Source organism: Saccostrea echinata, unplaced genomic scaffold, assembly GCF_033153115.1.
Source record: "Saccostrea echinata isolate AGI-Se365-2 ecotype Australia unplaced genomic scaffold, CSIRO_AGI_Sech_v1 ptg000011l, whole genome shotgun sequence".
NCBI classification, from domain to species: domain Eukaryota; kingdom Metazoa; phylum Mollusca; class Bivalvia; order Ostreida; family Ostreidae; genus Saccostrea; species Saccostrea echinata.
Window position 1 is genome coordinate 1 of NW_026889760.1, and position 17,111 is coordinate 17,111.

The window sequence follows — 17,111 nt, forward strand, 5'->3', positions numbered from 1 at the left end:
TATTTGTTGCTCTGTATATAGTTTTGAGGAAATATTACGACATAAAGGGTCTTACTCTGTTATTGTTGTGTATTTATTTTACCACTTACAACCATTCTGTATTCAACTTTGTACAGTGAATATCTGTATAACAAGTACTCAGTAAGTAAATGTCTGTCTTAACGATGTTTAAGAGGCATCTTTTCGAAAAATTTGGGTGGCCGTGATAACGGCCGTTTGTGTTTGTTTTAAACTTCTGTCTTGACTGTCAAACTGAATTCTTTAGCCTCCAAATCCGTACAGGGTGCGTCCTTGGCGTTTCAAGGCGTAGACCACGTCCATAGCTGTGACGGTCTTTCTCTTGGCATGCTCCGTGTAGGTTACAGCATCTCGGATCACGTTCTCCAAGAAAACCTTAAGAACTCCACGAGTTTCCTCGTAGATGAGACCGGAAATACGTTTGACACCACCACGGCGAGCAAGACGGCGTATGGCTGGCTTGGTGATACCCTGGATGTTGTCTCTCAAGACTTTTCTGTGTCGCTTAGCGCCTCCTTTTCCAAGACCTTTTCCTCCTTTGCCACGTCCAGACATGTTATAAGTTCAGCCAGTAGTACTGTTCTGATGAACTGATCATGCGTAATTGCCTAATTTATAGTCCAAATTGAGGACCCGTGAGAGCGCACGATGCTTTGAAAAGTTCGGAACGTTACCAAAGCGGTATTGTGACAAGCTTTACGATTGGTCAGCTTGGCATGATGGGAATGTTTACATTTCTTGCCCCACGGGAATTTTAACCACATTTAATTAATTTTGATTCTTTAATTTCTTCACATATAGGCAAGTTTAGGTTCAATTTATTCACCTAAACCAAAATATTGGTACGTGGAGGTACATATATACATTTTATACAAACTGATATACAAAAAAAAAAAAAAAACATGACAGAAAATGAATAAAAATGATAAAGAGAGAGAGGGGAATTATATCAAGCAGGACAGACAGCATCATAATTTTTTAGGATAAACATACACAATTTTTTGTTTTGTTGTTGTTATTTTTTTATTTCAGTATTTTTTGCTTTGAGTTTAACAAAATAAATACCGTTGTTGCCGAATGATAATAAAAACGTGTGTGGGTGGGTGGGTGGGGATTAAGTTATTCAAAGGAAAGGGGTGTGACAGATAACACCGAAATAATACAAAATGTAGAAGCTGAATGAAACTTTTGATTCTCATTCATTTATGATATCTAGTTATAGATGTGATAATTTATTTGATTTCCTCTTTTCTCAGTTAATTTTCAAAGGCAACTTTAAGCAGTGACCAAACCGGCTTTATAAATGAGCCTTTTTCATTTTATTACACGCCACGTTAGAATGAATATCGTTATATTTGACGTTGTTTAGAAATCAATAAAAATCATACTTTGAATATAAATGAAATACGGAATTGCAGTTCTGAAATGCATGTACTCGCATATGTGCATAGCTGTAGAACTAATGAGATAAAGTTGTAATACTGTTATTATTTTTTGCTTCGACACATTCCATCATTTTCTATTTAAATAATTGTGCTATTTTCTAATTTATTTCGCAAAATTCTTGAATGTATTCTAGAGGGGCAGGTTGATGGACTTGTACAAAATATAGTTTCAAGATGTGTAGACAACTTCTACAACTTGATGATGACAATAATACTATGAAATTGTCTAGCATTGTGCTATGTAATTATATATATGTAAGGCACAGATATATTCACTGAAGGATGTACTGTGTCTCAACATTTTTTTTTTTTTTTTTTTTTTTCAATTTGGGGGCATTGTACGCCGAATTTGACAAAATTTATTAATTTCGGCCAAATAATTCAACATTATTTTCAGAGATGTTTCAACGTCTGAACAGAAGGCATCTTTTCGAAGAATGTAGGTGGCCGTGAAAACGGCCGTTTGCTTTAGGACTTGAAATACAGCTTAAAATTAAGCACGCTCTCCACGAATACGTCTGGCCAGCTGGATGTCTTTGGGCATGATGGTTACTCTCTTGGCGTGAATGGCGCACAGGTTGGTGTCCTCAAAGAGACCAACAAGGTAAGCTTCGCTTGCTTCCTGTAAAGCCATGACAGCTGAACTCTGGAAACGCAAGTCGGTCTTAAAATCCTGAGCGATTTCCCGGACCAAGCGCTGGAATGGCAGCTTCCTGATGAGAAGCTCAGTGCTCTTCTGGTATCTCCGAATTTCACGGAGGGCGACAGTTCCTGGCCTGTATCTATGCGGTTTCTTAACGCCACCCGTGGCTGGTGCGCTTTTACGAGCAGCTTTGGTAGCGAGCTGTTTTCTGGGGGCCTTGCCTCCTGTAGATTTTCGTGCCGTCTGCTTGGTACGTGCCATGCTATCTCCTCAGATTATTCAAACTCGAATGAATGAAGTGGCAGTGTTGCACCGTGAACTTATATATCTTTGTAAGCTCAAGTTGAAAATCGCTGCGGTCTACCAGTCGGCTTAGTCGATTGGCTGGTGCCCGCAGTAACACTCGCTACGATTAGTCAGGTGAACGAGATGACCATTGGCTACGTCTGTAGGTAGTTTCAATCCACAGAATTGCCCCAAAAGAAAAAGAAAATCAAGTCGGTTTTTGACACATGATTTCACTGCAGATACATATAGTCAAATATTTTTTTTAAAAATATATATATGGTGAATAATGGGGATGAATGTAACGTCAATTGAATAGAAAATAGAATTATTTATTATATATATACATATATTTTCAATTCGTTATTGAAGCAAAATGCATTTTCGAAAAATATATATTATATATTTCTTGTCATTATTTCCTCCTACCATTATCTGAACAAGCCCAGTAATATTACTAAGTATCATGATACTTGCAGATAATCAGAATGGTGCATATAGGATGAACAGGAATTACCCTGTTGCAAAAACAAGAACAAAACAAATAATACAAATAAATGAATAATTAATTAAATGAATGAATAATTAAATAAATGAATGAATGAATGAATGAATAAATGAAAAGAATAAATAAATGAAAAGAATAAGAATGTATGTATCTGTCTTTCAAAAGGTACGCATGAACTTTTATTCCATTCGTTCCACATTTGATTCCAAATAAAGTGGGGAAAAAAAAAGAAAAAAAGAAAAAGAAAAATAATAATAATAATAATAATAAATAAATAAATAAAATAAATGAATGAATAAAATAAAATAAAATAAAATAAAAAAAATTAATAATAATAATAAAACTTCAACAACAAAAAAAACAACAAAAAACAAAAAAAAAAAAAAAAAACCAAACCAAAACAAAACAAAACAAAACAAAACAAAAAAAAAAAAAAAAAAAAAAAAAAAAAAACATGAAAACAAATATACTAGAATGATAACACTAATAATAATGGCCATATAGTTAGCGTAGGCGTTGTGATGTGGAAAAAGTAAAATTTTATTTACTTGAGGGAGGGTATGTAAACAAATTAAAAACTGACTTTTGTTTCTTCTTCTTCTCAGAAACAGCATGTTAATATTATCATGACTTTGCAATTTGCTTCCAGTCGAAGACAAATAAACTATGTGTAATAGGTAAGTGTACTTCTTGTTTATTCATTTTGTGTTTCCATTAGTACATGTATGTAATAGAGGCATCTTTTCTAAAAATGTTGGTAGCCCTGAAAAGGGCTTTTGTAATTGGTTTAAGACAATTGGCAGTCTACGCCTTGGTGGCTTTCTTTGGGGTTTTTGACTTCTTGGCTGTGGCTTTCTTGGGCGCTTTGGTTTTCGTAGGCTTTGGAGCTGCCTTGGCTTTCTTGGGAGACTTAGTAGCTGCTTTCTTCTTGGGAGACTTGGCCTTCTTGGGTGCTGCAGGTTTCTTAACAGCCTTTTTCTTTTCTGTTGGCTTTTTCTCCCCGGTTGTCTTCTTGGGTTTGGTCGTTTTCTTGGGCTTGGCAGCCTTAGGTTTGGTGACTTTTTTGGTCTTGGGTTTCTTCTCCGTCTTGGGCTTCTCTCCCAGCTTGAAGGAACCACTGGCACCTGTACCCTTGGCCTGTTTGAGAACTCCCTTCTTGACTCCGTTCTTGAGGGCCATCTTCAGATGGGTGTTGACACTAGAGGCGTCATTACCGACTTTGTAGTTGCCCATGATGTACTTGAGAATAGCTTGTCTCGAGGAACCTCCGCGCTCCTTCAGGGCAGCCACAGCAGCGCTGATCATCTCGATGTACTTGGGATGGGCGGGGACCGTCTTGGGTTTGGAAACCTTCTTCTTGGCGGGGGATTTTGCTGGTGCGGCGTCTGCCATAATTTTTTTGTCCTGTTTTCTACAACTGATGTGAACGACGTTATCGACGATAAGGAAATGAATGAAATCACCTCCGCCGATGGCCTTATTTGAGTGGCGGCGAGCGCGGACCTCCGTGAAAACTCCCCAATTGTCGAGAGCGTAGAGGATTGAACTCGTCAAACTTTGTGTTTCAATACCTGTTATTTTTCCGATTTTGTCCTCCCAATTTTACTTAATTTTCTCAAATATGTCACTGTGCGTTTTCTTGAAATAATTTCCTACATAACTGTTTTTGTTTAAGGTTCTTAATCTGTCATTTTAAAGGAGGAATTGTCTGTTGATTCTGAAAATGCGCTGTTCCCTGGAGCCCAGAAGCGACTAATTTTGATTAAAACACGAAAACAAGAGGAATAGAACACGAGTAAGGGATTGAAGTACTTACTACATTGCTATGTGATAAAACATACATGTACATTTCTTTCAATTGTCTTCTATGTTACTTAAAATCCGAATGAAAATGCAAACATTCGGCACAAACACGCGCACAATGGATAGTGATGTGTGCCTTGCATTTCATATGAAATGGAGAGAGAGAGAAAAAAAAACAATCAAACAAAAGGGTCATATGAAGGGAAATCACGGAATCTCACAAATTGTTGAATGTTCAAATATATATCTAATATACTTTCTAGATCAGTGGATGTTCACCCCCTTAAAGGGACAACATATAATTTCTTTTCGAATATTTAAATACATGACACCTACTTTATAATTATAACACCGAGGACACCGGAAAGATCCAGACCGTACGTAACGTACCACATTCGGTGGTACAACGTCTGAATTTCTCAGTATAATTATATCATAAGAATATACATAACTGACATCCTTGTAAATTACATGAAAAAAAAAAATCACATAAAAAGGGCGTGTATTTAATAATTGTAGAACACTCACTTAATTAGTAGTTATACATAAGAGAGAGACAGAGAGAGACGAACAAGGCGAATAATGGGAGTAGCTTATTCATTGATATTAATTTGTTTCTTGTAATTTACACACACAAATAATTGAGTACATGTAAATAAACAGAATGTGGTCAAAAGCCAATGTATTTAAAATCTATATCTTTCAAGTTGAACAAGACAACCAGTATATAATACAAGACAATACAATACATTGATAGAAGCATCAAATTGGTTGCACACTTTCCACGTGCAGATCATGATTCCCTGCATCTATATGTCACGTGACGATGCAGATGTGCTGCACGGCGCAGTGATGGACATCGCAATAAATGTAAAGTGTTGAAAAAAATGTCGTTTAGTCATTCGCATCGGTAGTCTATTCGAAAGAAAATTTACTACCAGTTTTTAATTGTGTTAGTACTGTAAGTATCCGGAAACTGGCATCGAGTTGCTTTTATTCACTCTTATTATGGGAAGCACACTTTTTTGAATAAGAACATTCAAGACATAATATAAACCACATCTTCTTATTCTTATGAGATTCTTATATTCATAACTTTTATCTATTTTTATCAATTAGGAATTTTGTCTAAATAATCATCATATAAAACAATAGCGAGGGGGAAAAAAAAAGAAACATTAAGGATTTAACTGGAGTTACAGATCTTTTGAATATGTTAATAAAATAATGATCATATTTAAAAATATTTGTATCAAAGGAAAAAAATTGAAAGTTAGATCGCCATGTTAGATGATTTTCGCAGTTTCTAGTCTTAATTGGTCAATGAAATGGGTTTTTTTTTTTCTTATCTCTTTGTTGAGTGAGCATTCAAGTAATACGTGAGAATTCAACATTTGTACGCAGGCCTATAAGGTTTGGATTCAACTGCCTATAACGAGAAAGAAAAAAACGTACATATACGAATATACATGCGAGTCAATTTTAAAATTTATTGCTTTTGTTATTAACTTAATACATTTATTTATCATTAAATATATAACACTTTCTTTGATGTTTGATCTCTGTTCTGTGTTGAAAATTATTGAATTCGTGTGTTTCTATTATTTTCTAGCTATAATAATTGTTTACGTTTCAACTCGTTTGTAATGTAGGTATCTTTTCGAAAAGCTTATGTGGCCGTGAAAACGGCCGTTTGGTTTTGTGCTGCACACAACACAACTATAGGATCTTTTTACTTGGCGGCTTTCTGTGTCTTTTTGGGAAGGAGCACCGCTTGGATGTTGGGCAGGACACCACCCTGCGCGATGGTCACGCCGGACAGGAGTTTGTTCAATTCTTCGTCGTTGCGGATGGCCAGCTGCAGATGACGGGGAATGATTCTGGTCTTTTTGTTGTCGCGGGCAGCGTTGCCTGCCAACTCCAAGACTTCTGCGGCCAAGTACTCAAGAACGGCAGCCAAGTACACGGGAGCGCCTGCTCCCACTCTCTCGGCGTAGTTGCCCTTTCTCAGCAGACGGTGAATACGACCCACGGGGAACTGCAGTCCGGCGCGGGAAGAACGGCTCTTGGCCTTCCCCTTCACTTTGCCTCCTTTGCCACGTCCAGACATTCTTAACGGTTATGTTCTTTCGTGTACAGTCAACGAATAATCCAGCGACGCCCGCACGCACCAATTTAAACAGCCAAGCGGATCCAACGGTGCAGCCAATTAACGCGTCGCTCTGTTGTGCCTTTAGGTGAAATCCGAACAAGTAATGTTTTCTCGGAGGTCCGTAACAAGCTTCTCCTCCTACTCGCATATAAATAGTAAATTTTACCATTTTACTTTATTCATCTCTTCAGTTTGACCTGTCAACTTGAGATCATGCCACCCAAAGTCGGATCCAAAGGCGCCAAGAAAGCAGTCACCAAGGCCAAGACACCGAGGAGCACAGACAAGAAAAGGAGGAAGAGGAGGAGGGAATCTTATGCCATTTACATCTACAAAGTCCTAAAGCAGGTGCACCCTGACACTGGTGTTTCCAGCAAGGCCATGAGCATAATGAACTCCTTCGTCAACGATATCTTTGAGAGAATCGCTGCCGAAGCCTCTCGTTTGGCCCACTACAACAAGCGATCTACAATCACAAGCAGAGAGGTCCAGACTGCTGTCCGTCTCCTTCTGCCCGGTGAACTGGCCAAGCACGCCGTATCTGAGGGCACCAAAGCCGTCACCAAGTACACCAGCAGCAAATAATCTCATTTTGCAAGTACACACACCAAACGGCCCTTTTAAGGGCCAACTAATTTTTAAGAAAAGATACCTTCATATTACATGCGTTATTGAGACACAAATAATATGTGTGAGTGTTACAATGTGAATGCATGTGCTCGTAAAAGTGGCAAACGTATAAAAATCCCACATTGTTTACAACTGATTATAATAACAGAAGTAGGATAAATAAAGAAATACAAGTAGGTATTATTATATGTATGAGAGCCAAATTTTATTCACAAATAACTTGAATGTACAACCAAGCATATATCTAAAATAACTGTATCTTCAAATATAAATAAAATACAAGCATGCGAGGTCCATCTGATGTACACAAAATCCTGGTTCATTTGTCCTCTGTATACTGAATTAATTATCAGCGTACATTATATAATTGATAATAAAGTATCTCAATTCAGCTAATATCAATGAAACAGATAAATAAATTCAAGACCCCCCCCCCTCCCCTTTCTTTGACATTGACATATTGGAATTTTCAATCAGTAATTATACATCAATAAAAGTGCAATGACCAAAATGCGATAATTATACATTGACAATTAATTGTCTAACATTAGTCATAATTGTTAAACAAGAAAAAAAAAGCATGTCACTCAGCGCCAGTTGGTACCTGTCATTGTCGGTAGATCGATCCCTCAAAATAATACTCAAGACAGCAGCATTATTATTTTAATATATGATTATAATAATAAAAAAAATTAAATAATATATACTGTTTGTGTGTGTTTATTCAATATTTCTTGTCCAAACCTAAATTCAATACATATTTGTTGCTCTGTATATAGTTTTGAGGAAATATTACGACATAAAGGGTCTTACTCTGTTATTGTTGTGTATTTATTTTACCACTTACAACCATTCTGTATTCAACTTTGTACAGTGAATATCTGTATAACAAGTACTCAGTAAGTAAATGTCTGTCTTAACGATGTTTAAGAGGCATCTTTTCGAAAAATTTGGGTGGCCGTGATAACGGCCGTTTGTGTTTGTTTTAAACTTCTGTCTTGACTGTCAAACTGAATTCTTTAGCCTCCAAATCCGTACAGGGTGCGTCCTTGGCGTTTCAAGGCGTAGACCACGTCCATAGCTGTGACGGTCTTTCTCTTGGCATGCTCCGTGTAGGTTACAGCATCTCGGATCACGTTCTCCAAGAAAACCTTAAGAACTCCACGAGTTTCCTCGTAGATGAGACCGGAAATACGTTTGACACCACCACGGCGAGCAAGACGGCGTATGGCTGGCTTGGTGATACCCTGGATGTTGTCTCTCAAGACTTTTCTGTGTCGCTTAGCGCCTCCTTTTCCAAGACCTTTTCCTCCTTTGCCACGTCCAGACATGTTATAAGTTCAGCCAGTAGTACTGTTCTGATGAACTGATCATGCGTAATTGCCTAATTTATAGTCCAAATTGAGGACCCGTGAGAGCGCACGATGCTTTGAAAAGTTCGGAACGTTACCAAAGCGGTATTGTGACAAGCTTTACGATTGGTCAGCTTGGCATGATGGGAATGTTTACATTTCTTGCCCCACGGGAATTTTAACCACATTTAATTAATTTTGATTCTTTAATTTCTTCACATATAGGCAAGTTTAGGTTCAATTTATTCACCTAAACCAAAATATTGGTACGTGGAGGTACATATATACATTTTATACAAACTGATATACAAAAAAAAAAAAAAAACATGACAGAAAATGAATAAAAATGATAAAGAGAGAGAGGGGAATTATATCAAGCAGGACAGACAGCATCATAATTTTTTAGGATAAACATACACAATTTTTTGTTTTGTTGTTGTTATTTTTTTATTTCAGTATTTTTTGCTTTGAGTTTAACAAAATAAATACCGTTGTTGCCGAATGATAATAAAAACGTGTGTGGGTGGGTGGGTGGGGATTAAGTTATTCAAAGGAAAGGGGTGTGACAGATAACACCGAAATAATACAAAATGTAGAAGCTGAATGAAACTTTTGATTCTCATTCATTTATGATATCTAGTTATAGATGTGATAATTTATTTGATTTCCTCTTTTCTCAGTTAATTTTCAAAGGCAACTTTAAGCAGTGACCAAACCGGCTTTATAAATGAGCCTTTTTCATTTTATTACACGCCACGTTAGAATGAATATCGTTATATTTGACGTTGTTTAGAAATCAATAAAAATCATACTTTGAATATAAATGAAATACGGAATTGCAGTTCTGAAATGCATGTACTCGCATATGTGCATAGCTGTAGAACTAATGAGATAAAGTTGTAATACTGTTATTATTTTTTGCTTCGACACATTCCATCATTTTCTATTTAAATAATTGTGCTATTTTCTAATTTATTTCGCAAAATTCTTGAATGTATTCTAGAGGGGCAGGTTGATGGACTTGTACAAAATATAGTTTCAAGATGTGTAGACAACTTCTACAACTTGATGATGACAATAATACTATGAAATTGTCTAGCATTGTGCTATGTAATTATATATATGTAAGGCACAGATATATTCACTGAAGGATGTACTGTGTCTCAACATTTTTTTTTTTTTTTTTTTTTTTCAATTTGGGGGCATTGTACGCCGAATTTGACAAAATTTATTAATTTCGGCCAAATAATTCAACATTATTTTCAGAGATGTTTCAACGTCTGAACAGAAGGCATCTTTTCGAAGAATGTAGGTGGCCGTGAAAACGGCCGTTTGCTTTAGGACTTGAAATACAGCTTAAAATTAAGCACGCTCTCCACGAATACGTCTGGCCAGCTGGATGTCTTTGGGCATGATGGTTACTCTCTTGGCGTGAATGGCGCACAGGTTGGTGTCCTCAAAGAGACCAACAAGGTAAGCTTCGCTTGCTTCCTGTAAAGCCATGACAGCTGAACTCTGGAAACGCAAGTCGGTCTTAAAATCCTGAGCGATTTCCCGGACCAAGCGCTGGAATGGCAGCTTCCTGATGAGAAGCTCAGTGCTCTTCTGGTATCTCCGAATTTCACGGAGGGCGACAGTTCCTGGCCTGTATCTATGCGGTTTCTTAACGCCACCCGTGGCTGGTGCGCTTTTACGAGCAGCTTTGGTAGCGAGCTGTTTTCTGGGGGCCTTGCCTCCTGTAGATTTTCGTGCCGTCTGCTTGGTACGTGCCATGCTATCTCCTCAGATTATTCAAACTCGAATGAATGAAGTGGCAGTGTTGCACCGTGAACTTATATATCTTTGTAAGCTCAAGTTGAAAATCGCTGCGGTCTACCAGTCGGCTTAGTCGATTGGCTGGTGCCCGCAGTAACACTCGCTACGATTAGTCAGGTGAACGAGATGACCATTGGCTACGTCTGTAGGTAGTTTCAATCCACAGAATTGCCCCAAAAGAAAAAGAAAATCAAGTCGGTTTTTGACACATGATTTCACTGCAGATACATATAGTCAAATATTTTTTTTAAAAATATATATATGGTGAATAATGGGGATGAATGTAACGTCAATTGAATAGAAAATAGAATTATTTATTATATATATACATATATTTTCAATTCGTTATTGAAGCAAAATGCATTTTCGAAAAATATATATTATATATTTCTTGTCATTATTTCCTCCTACCATTATCTGAACAAGCCCAGTAATATTACTAAGTATCATGATACTTGCAGATAATCAGAATGGTGCATATAGGATGAACAGGAATTACCCTGTTGCAAAAACAAGAACAAAACAAATAATACAAATAAATGAATAATTAATTAAATGAATGAATAATTAAATAAATGAATGAATGAATGAATGAATAAATGAAAAGAATAAATAAATGAAAAGAATAAGAATGTATGTATCTGTCTTTCAAAAGGTACGCATGAACTTTTATTCCATTCGTTCCACATTTGATTCCAAATAAAGTGGGGAAAAAAAAAGAAAAAAAGAAAAAGAAAAATAATAATAATAATAATAATAAATAAATAAATAAAATAAATGAATGAATAAAATAAAATAAAATAAAATAAAAAAAATTAATAATAATAATAAAACTTCAACAACAAAAAAAACAACAAAAAACAAAAAAAAAAAAAAAAAACCAAACCAAAACAAAACAAAACAAAACAAAACAAAAAAAAAAAAAAAAAAAAAAAAAAAAAAACATGAAAACAAATATACTAGAATGATAACACTAATAATAATGGCCATATAGTTAGCGTAGGCGTTGTGATGTGGAAAAAGTAAAATTTTATTTACTTGAGGGAGGGTATGTAAACAAATTAAAAACTGACTTTTGTTTCTTCTTCTTCTCAGAAACAGCATGTTAATATTATCATGACTTTGCAATTTGCTTCCAGTCGAAGACAAATAAACTATGTGTAATAGGTAAGTGTACTTCTTGTTTATTCATTTTGTGTTTCCATTAGTACATGTATGTAATAGAGGCATCTTTTCTAAAAATGTTGGTAGCCCTGAAAAGGGCTTTTGTAATTGGTTTAAGACAATTGGCAGTCTACGCCTTGGTGGCTTTCTTTGGGGTTTTTGACTTCTTGGCTGTGGCTTTCTTGGGCGCTTTGGTTTTCGTAGGCTTTGGAGCTGCCTTGGCTTTCTTGGGAGACTTAGTAGCTGCTTTCTTCTTGGGAGACTTGGCCTTCTTGGGTGCTGCAGGTTTCTTAACAGCCTTTTTCTTTTCTGTTGGCTTTTTCTCCCCGGTTGTCTTCTTGGGTTTGGTCGTTTTCTTGGGCTTGGCAGCCTTAGGTTTGGTGACTTTTTTGGTCTTGGGTTTCTTCTCCGTCTTGGGCTTCTCTCCCAGCTTGAAGGAACCACTGGCACCTGTACCCTTGGCCTGTTTGAGAACTCCCTTCTTGACTCCGTTCTTGAGGGCCATCTTCAGATGGGTGTTGACACTAGAGGCGTCATTACCGACTTTGTAGTTGCCCATGATGTACTTGAGAATAGCTTGTCTCGAGGAACCTCCGCGCTCCTTCAGGGCAGCCACAGCAGCGCTGATCATCTCGATGTACTTGGGATGGGCGGGGACCGTCTTGGGTTTGGAAACCTTCTTCTTGGCGGGGGATTTTGCTGGTGCGGCGTCTGCCATAATTTTTTTGTCCTGTTTTCTACAACTGATGTGAACGACGTTATCGACGATAAGGAAATGAATGAAATCACCTCCGCCGATGGCCTTATTTGAGTGGCGGCGAGCGCGGACCTCCGTGAAAACTCCCCAATTGTCGAGAGCGTAGAGGATTGAACTCGTCAAACTTTGTGTTTCAATACCTGTTATTTTTCCGATTTTGTCCTCCCAATTTTACTTAATTTTCTCAAATATGTCACTGTGCGTTTTCTTGAAATAATTTCCTACATAACTGTTTTTGTTTAAGGTTCTTAATCTGTCATTTTAAAGGAGGAATTGTCTGTTGATTCTGAAAATGCGCTGTTCCCTGGAGCCCAGAAGCGACTAATTTTGATTAAAACACGAAAACAAGAGGAATAGAACACGAGTAAGGGATTGAAGTACTTACTACATTGCTATGTGATAAAACATACATGTACATTTCTTTCAATTGTCTTCTATGTTACTTAAAATCCGAATGAAAATGCAAACATTCGGCACAAACACGCGCACAATGGATAGTGATGTGTGCCTTGCATTTCATATGAAATGGAGAGAGAGAGAAAAAAAAACAATCAAACAAAAGGGTCATATGAAGGGAAATCACGGAATCTCACAAATTGTTGAATGTTCAAATATATATCTAATATACTTTCTAGATCAGTGGATGTTCACCCCCTTAAAGGGACAACATATAATTTCTTTTCGAATATTTAAATACATGACACCTACTTTATAATTATAACACCGAGGACACCGGAAAGATCCAGACCGTACGTAACGTACCACATTCGGTGGTACAACGTCTGAATTTCTCAGTATAATTATATCATAAGAATATACATAACTGACATCCTTGTAAATTACATGAAAAAAAAAAATCACATAAAAAGGGCGTGTATTTAATAATTGTAGAACACTCACTTAATTAGTAGTTATACATAAGAGAGAGACAGAGAGAGACGAACAAGGCGAATAATGGGAGTAGCTTATTCATTGATATTAATTTGTTTCTTGTAATTTACACACACAAATAATTGAGTACATGTAAATAAACAGAATGTGGTCAAAAGCCAATGTATTTAAAATCTATATCTTTCAAGTTGAACAAGACAACCAGTATATAATACAAGACAATACAATACATTGATAGAAGCATCAAATTGGTTGCACACTTTCCACGTGCAGATCATGATTCCCTGCATCTATATGTCACGTGACGATGCAGATGTGCTGCACGGCGCAGTGATGGACATCGCAATAAATGTAAAGTGTTGAAAAAAATGTCGTTTAGTCATTCGCATCGGTAGTCTATTCGAAAGAAAATTTACTACCAGTTTTTAATTGTGTTAGTACTGTAAGTATCCGGAAACTGGCATCGAGTTGCTTTTATTCACTCTTATTATGGGAAGCACACTTTTTTGAATAAGAACATTCAAGACATAATATAAACCACATCTTCTTATTCTTATGAGATTCTTATATTCATAACTTTTATCTATTTTTATCAATTAGGAATTTTGTCTAAATAATCATCATATAAAACAATAGCGAGGGGGAAAAAAAAAGAAACATTAAGGATTTAACTGGAGTTACAGATCTTTTGAATATGTTAATAAAATAATGATCATATTTAAAAATATTTGTATCAAAGGAAAAAAATTGAAAGTTAGATCGCCATGTTAGATGATTTTCGCAGTTTCTAGTCTTAATTGGTCAATGAAATGGGTTTTTTTTTTTCTTATCTCTTTGTTGAGTGAGCATTCAAGTAATACGTGAGAATTCAACATTTGTACGCAGGCCTATAAGGTTTGGATTCAACTGCCTATAACGAGAAAGAAAAAAACGTACATATACGAATATACATGCGAGTCAATTTTAAAATTTATTGCTTTTGTTATTAACTTAATACATTTATTTATCATTAAATATATAACACTTTCTTTGATGTTTGATCTCTGTTCTGTGTTGAAAATTATTGAATTCGTGTGTTTCTATTATTTTCTAGCTATAATAATTGTTTACGTTTCAACTCGTTTGTAATGTAGGTATCTTTTCGAAAAGCTTATGTGGCCGTGAAAACGGCCGTTTGGTTTTGTGCTGCACACAACACAACTATAGGATCTTTTTACTTGGCGGCTTTCTGTGTCTTTTTGGGAAGGAGCACCGCTTGGATGTTGGGCAGGACACCACCCTGCGCGATGGTCACGCCGGACAGGAGTTTGTTCAATTCTTCGTCGTTGCGGATGGCCAGCTGCAGATGACGGGGAATGATTCTGGTCTTTTTGTTGTCGCGGGCAGCGTTGCCTGCCAACTCCAAGACTTCTGCGGCCAAGTACTCAAGAACGGCAGCCAAGTACACGGGAGCGCCTGCTCCCACTCTCTCGGCGTAGTTGCCCTTTCTCAGCAGACGGTGAATACGACCCACGGGGAACTGCAGTCCGGCGCGGGAAGAACGGCTCTTGGCCTTCCCCTTCACTTTGCCTCCTTTGCCACGTCCAGACATTCTTAACGGTTATGTTCTTTCGTGTACAGTCAACGAATAATCCAGCGACGCCCGCACGCACCAATTTAAACAGCCAAGCGGATCCAACGGTGCAGCCAATTAACGCGTCGCTCTGTTGTGCCTTTAGGTGAAATCCGAACAAGTAATGTTTTCTCGGAGGTCCGTAACAAGCTTCTCCTCCTACTCGCATATAAATAGTAAATTTTACCATTTTACTTTATTCATCTCTTCAGTTTGACCTGTCAACTTGAGATCATGCCACCCAAAGTCGGATCCAAAGGCGCCAAGAAAGCAGTCACCAAGGCCAAGACACCGAGGAGCACAGACAAGAAAAGGAGGAAGAGGAGGAGGGAATCTTATGCCATTTACATCTACAAAGTCCTAAAGCAGGTGCACCCTGACACTGGTGTTTCCAGCAAGGCCATGAGCATAATGAACTCCTTCGTCAACGATATCTTTGAGAGAATCGCTGCCGAAGCCTCTCGTTTGGCCCACTACAACAAGCGATCTACAATCACAAGCAGAGAGGTCCAGACTGCTGTCCGTCTCCTTCTGCCCGGTGAACTGGCCAAGCACGCCGTATCTGAGGGCACCAAAGCCGTCACCAAGTACACCAGCAGCAAATAATCTCATTTTGCAAGTACACACACCAAACGGCCCTTTTAAGGGCCAACTAATTTTTAAGAAAAGATACCTTCATATTACATGCGTTATTGAGACACAAATAATATGTGTGAGTGTTACAATGTGAATGCATGTGCTCGTAAAAGTGGCAAACGTATAAAAATCCCACATTGTTTACAACTGATTATAATAACAGAAGTAGGATAAATAAAGAAATACAAGTAGGTATTATTATATGTATGAGAGCCAAATTTTATTCACAAATAACTTGAATGTACAACCAAGCATATATCTAAAATAACTGTATCTTCAAATATAAATAAAATACAAGCATGCGAGGTCCATCTGATGTACACAAAATCCTGGTTCATTTGTCCTCTGTATACTGAATTAATTATCAGCGTACATTATATAATTGATAATAAAGTATCTCAATTCAGCTAATATCAATGAAACAGATAAATAAATTCAAGACCCCCCCCCCTCCCCTTTCTTTGACATTGACATATTGGAATTTTCAATCAGTAATTATACATCAATAAAAGTGCAATGACCAAAATGCGATAATTATACATTGACAATTAATTGTCTAACATTAGTCATAATTGTTAAACAAGAAAAAAAAAGCATGTCACTCAGCGCCAGTTGGTACCTGTCATTGTCGGTAGATCGATCCCTCAAAATAATACTCAAGACAGCAGCATTATTATTTTAATATATGATTATAATAATAAAAAAAATTAAATAATATATACTGTTTGTGTGTGTTTATTCAATATTTCTTGTCCAAACCTAAATTCAATACATATTTGTTGCTCTGTATATAGTTTTGAGGAAATATTACGACATAAAGGGTCTTACTCTGTTATTGTTGTGTATTTATTTTACCACTTACAACCATTCTGTATTCAACTTTGTACAGTGAATATCTGTATAACAAGTACTCAGTAAGTAAATGTCTGTCTTAACGATGTTTAAGAGGCATCTTTTCGAAAAATTTGGGTGGCCGTGATAACGGCCGTTTGTGTTTGTTTTAAACTTCTGTCTTGACTGTCAAACTGAATTCTTTAGCCTCCAAATCCGTACAGGGTGCGTCCTTGGCGTTTCAAGGCGTAGACCACGTCCATAGCTGTGACGGTCTTTCTCTTGGCATGCTCCGTGTAGGTTACAGCATCTCGGATCACGTTCTCCAAGAAAACCTTAAGAACTCCACGAGTTTCCTCGTAGATGAGACCGGAAATACGTTTGACACCACCACGGCGAGCAAGACGGCGTATGGCTGGCTTGGTGATACCCTGGATGTTGTCTCTCAAGACTTTTCTGTGTCGCTTAGCGCCTCCTTTTCCAAGACCTTTTCCTCCTTTGCCACGTCCAGACATGTTATAAGTTCAGCCAGTAGTACTGTTCTGATGAACTGATCATGCGTAATTGCC

The 17,111-nt window shown here is 37.1% G+C and overlaps 5 protein-coding genes across 5 annotated transcripts; 1 reads left to right on the forward strand and 4 right to left on the reverse strand.

The window, feature by feature from the left end:
• Positions 1 to 261: 261 nt before the first annotated feature.
• On the reverse strand, positions 262 to 573 carry LOC133184769 (histone H4). The gene has a single exon (XM_061319831.1). It carries the CDS (start codon positions 571 to 573, stop codon positions 262 to 264), a length of 312 nt encoding a protein of 103 aa, XP_061175815.1.
• A 1,383-nt stretch (positions 574 to 1,956) lies between these two features.
• Positions 1,957 to 2,543, reverse strand: LOC133184770 (histone H3-like). Its single transcript, XM_061319832.1, has 2 exons — positions 2,533 to 2,543; positions 1,957 to 2,368 (listed from the first exon to the last, which is right to left on the reverse strand). Exons 1-2 carry the CDS (start codon positions 2,541 to 2,543, stop codon positions 1,957 to 1,959), a joined length of 423 nt encoding a protein of 140 aa, XP_061175816.1.
• A 1,160-nt stretch (positions 2,544 to 3,703) lies between these two features.
• On the reverse strand, positions 3,704 to 4,291 carry LOC133184834 (histone H1-delta-like). The gene has a single exon (XM_061319913.1). It carries the CDS (start codon positions 4,289 to 4,291, stop codon positions 3,704 to 3,706), a length of 588 nt encoding a protein of 195 aa, XP_061175897.1.
• A 2,143-nt stretch (positions 4,292 to 6,434) lies between these two features.
• On the reverse strand, positions 6,435 to 6,812 carry LOC133184886 (histone H2A). The gene has a single exon (XM_061319960.1). The coding sequence runs from the start codon at positions 6,810 to 6,812 to the stop codon at positions 6,435 to 6,437; it is 378 nt and encodes a 125-aa protein (XP_061175944.1).
• A 255-nt stretch (positions 6,813 to 7,067) lies between these two features.
• On the forward strand, positions 7,068 to 7,439 carry LOC133184771 (histone H2B-like). Its single transcript, XM_061319833.1, has one exon. The coding sequence runs from the start codon at positions 7,068 to 7,070 to the stop codon at positions 7,437 to 7,439; it is 372 nt and encodes a 123-aa protein (XP_061175817.1).
• Positions 7,440 to 17,111: the final 9,672 nt, after the last annotated feature.

Coding starts and splice junctions, on each gene's coding strand:
- LOC133184771 (XM_061319833.1), top strand. CDS start 7,068: ATGCCACCCAAAGTCGGATCCAAAGGCGCCAAGAAAGCAGTCACCAAG.
- LOC133184769 (XM_061319831.1), bottom strand. CDS start 573: ATGTCTGGACGTGGCAAAGGAGGAAAAGGTCTTGGAAAAGGAGGCGCT.
- LOC133184886 (XM_061319960.1), bottom strand. CDS start 6,812: ATGTCTGGACGTGGCAAAGGAGGCAAAGTGAAGGGGAAGGCCAAGAGC.
- LOC133184834 (XM_061319913.1), bottom strand. CDS start 4,291: ATGGCAGACGCCGCACCAGCAAAATCCCCCGCCAAGAAGAAGGTTTCC.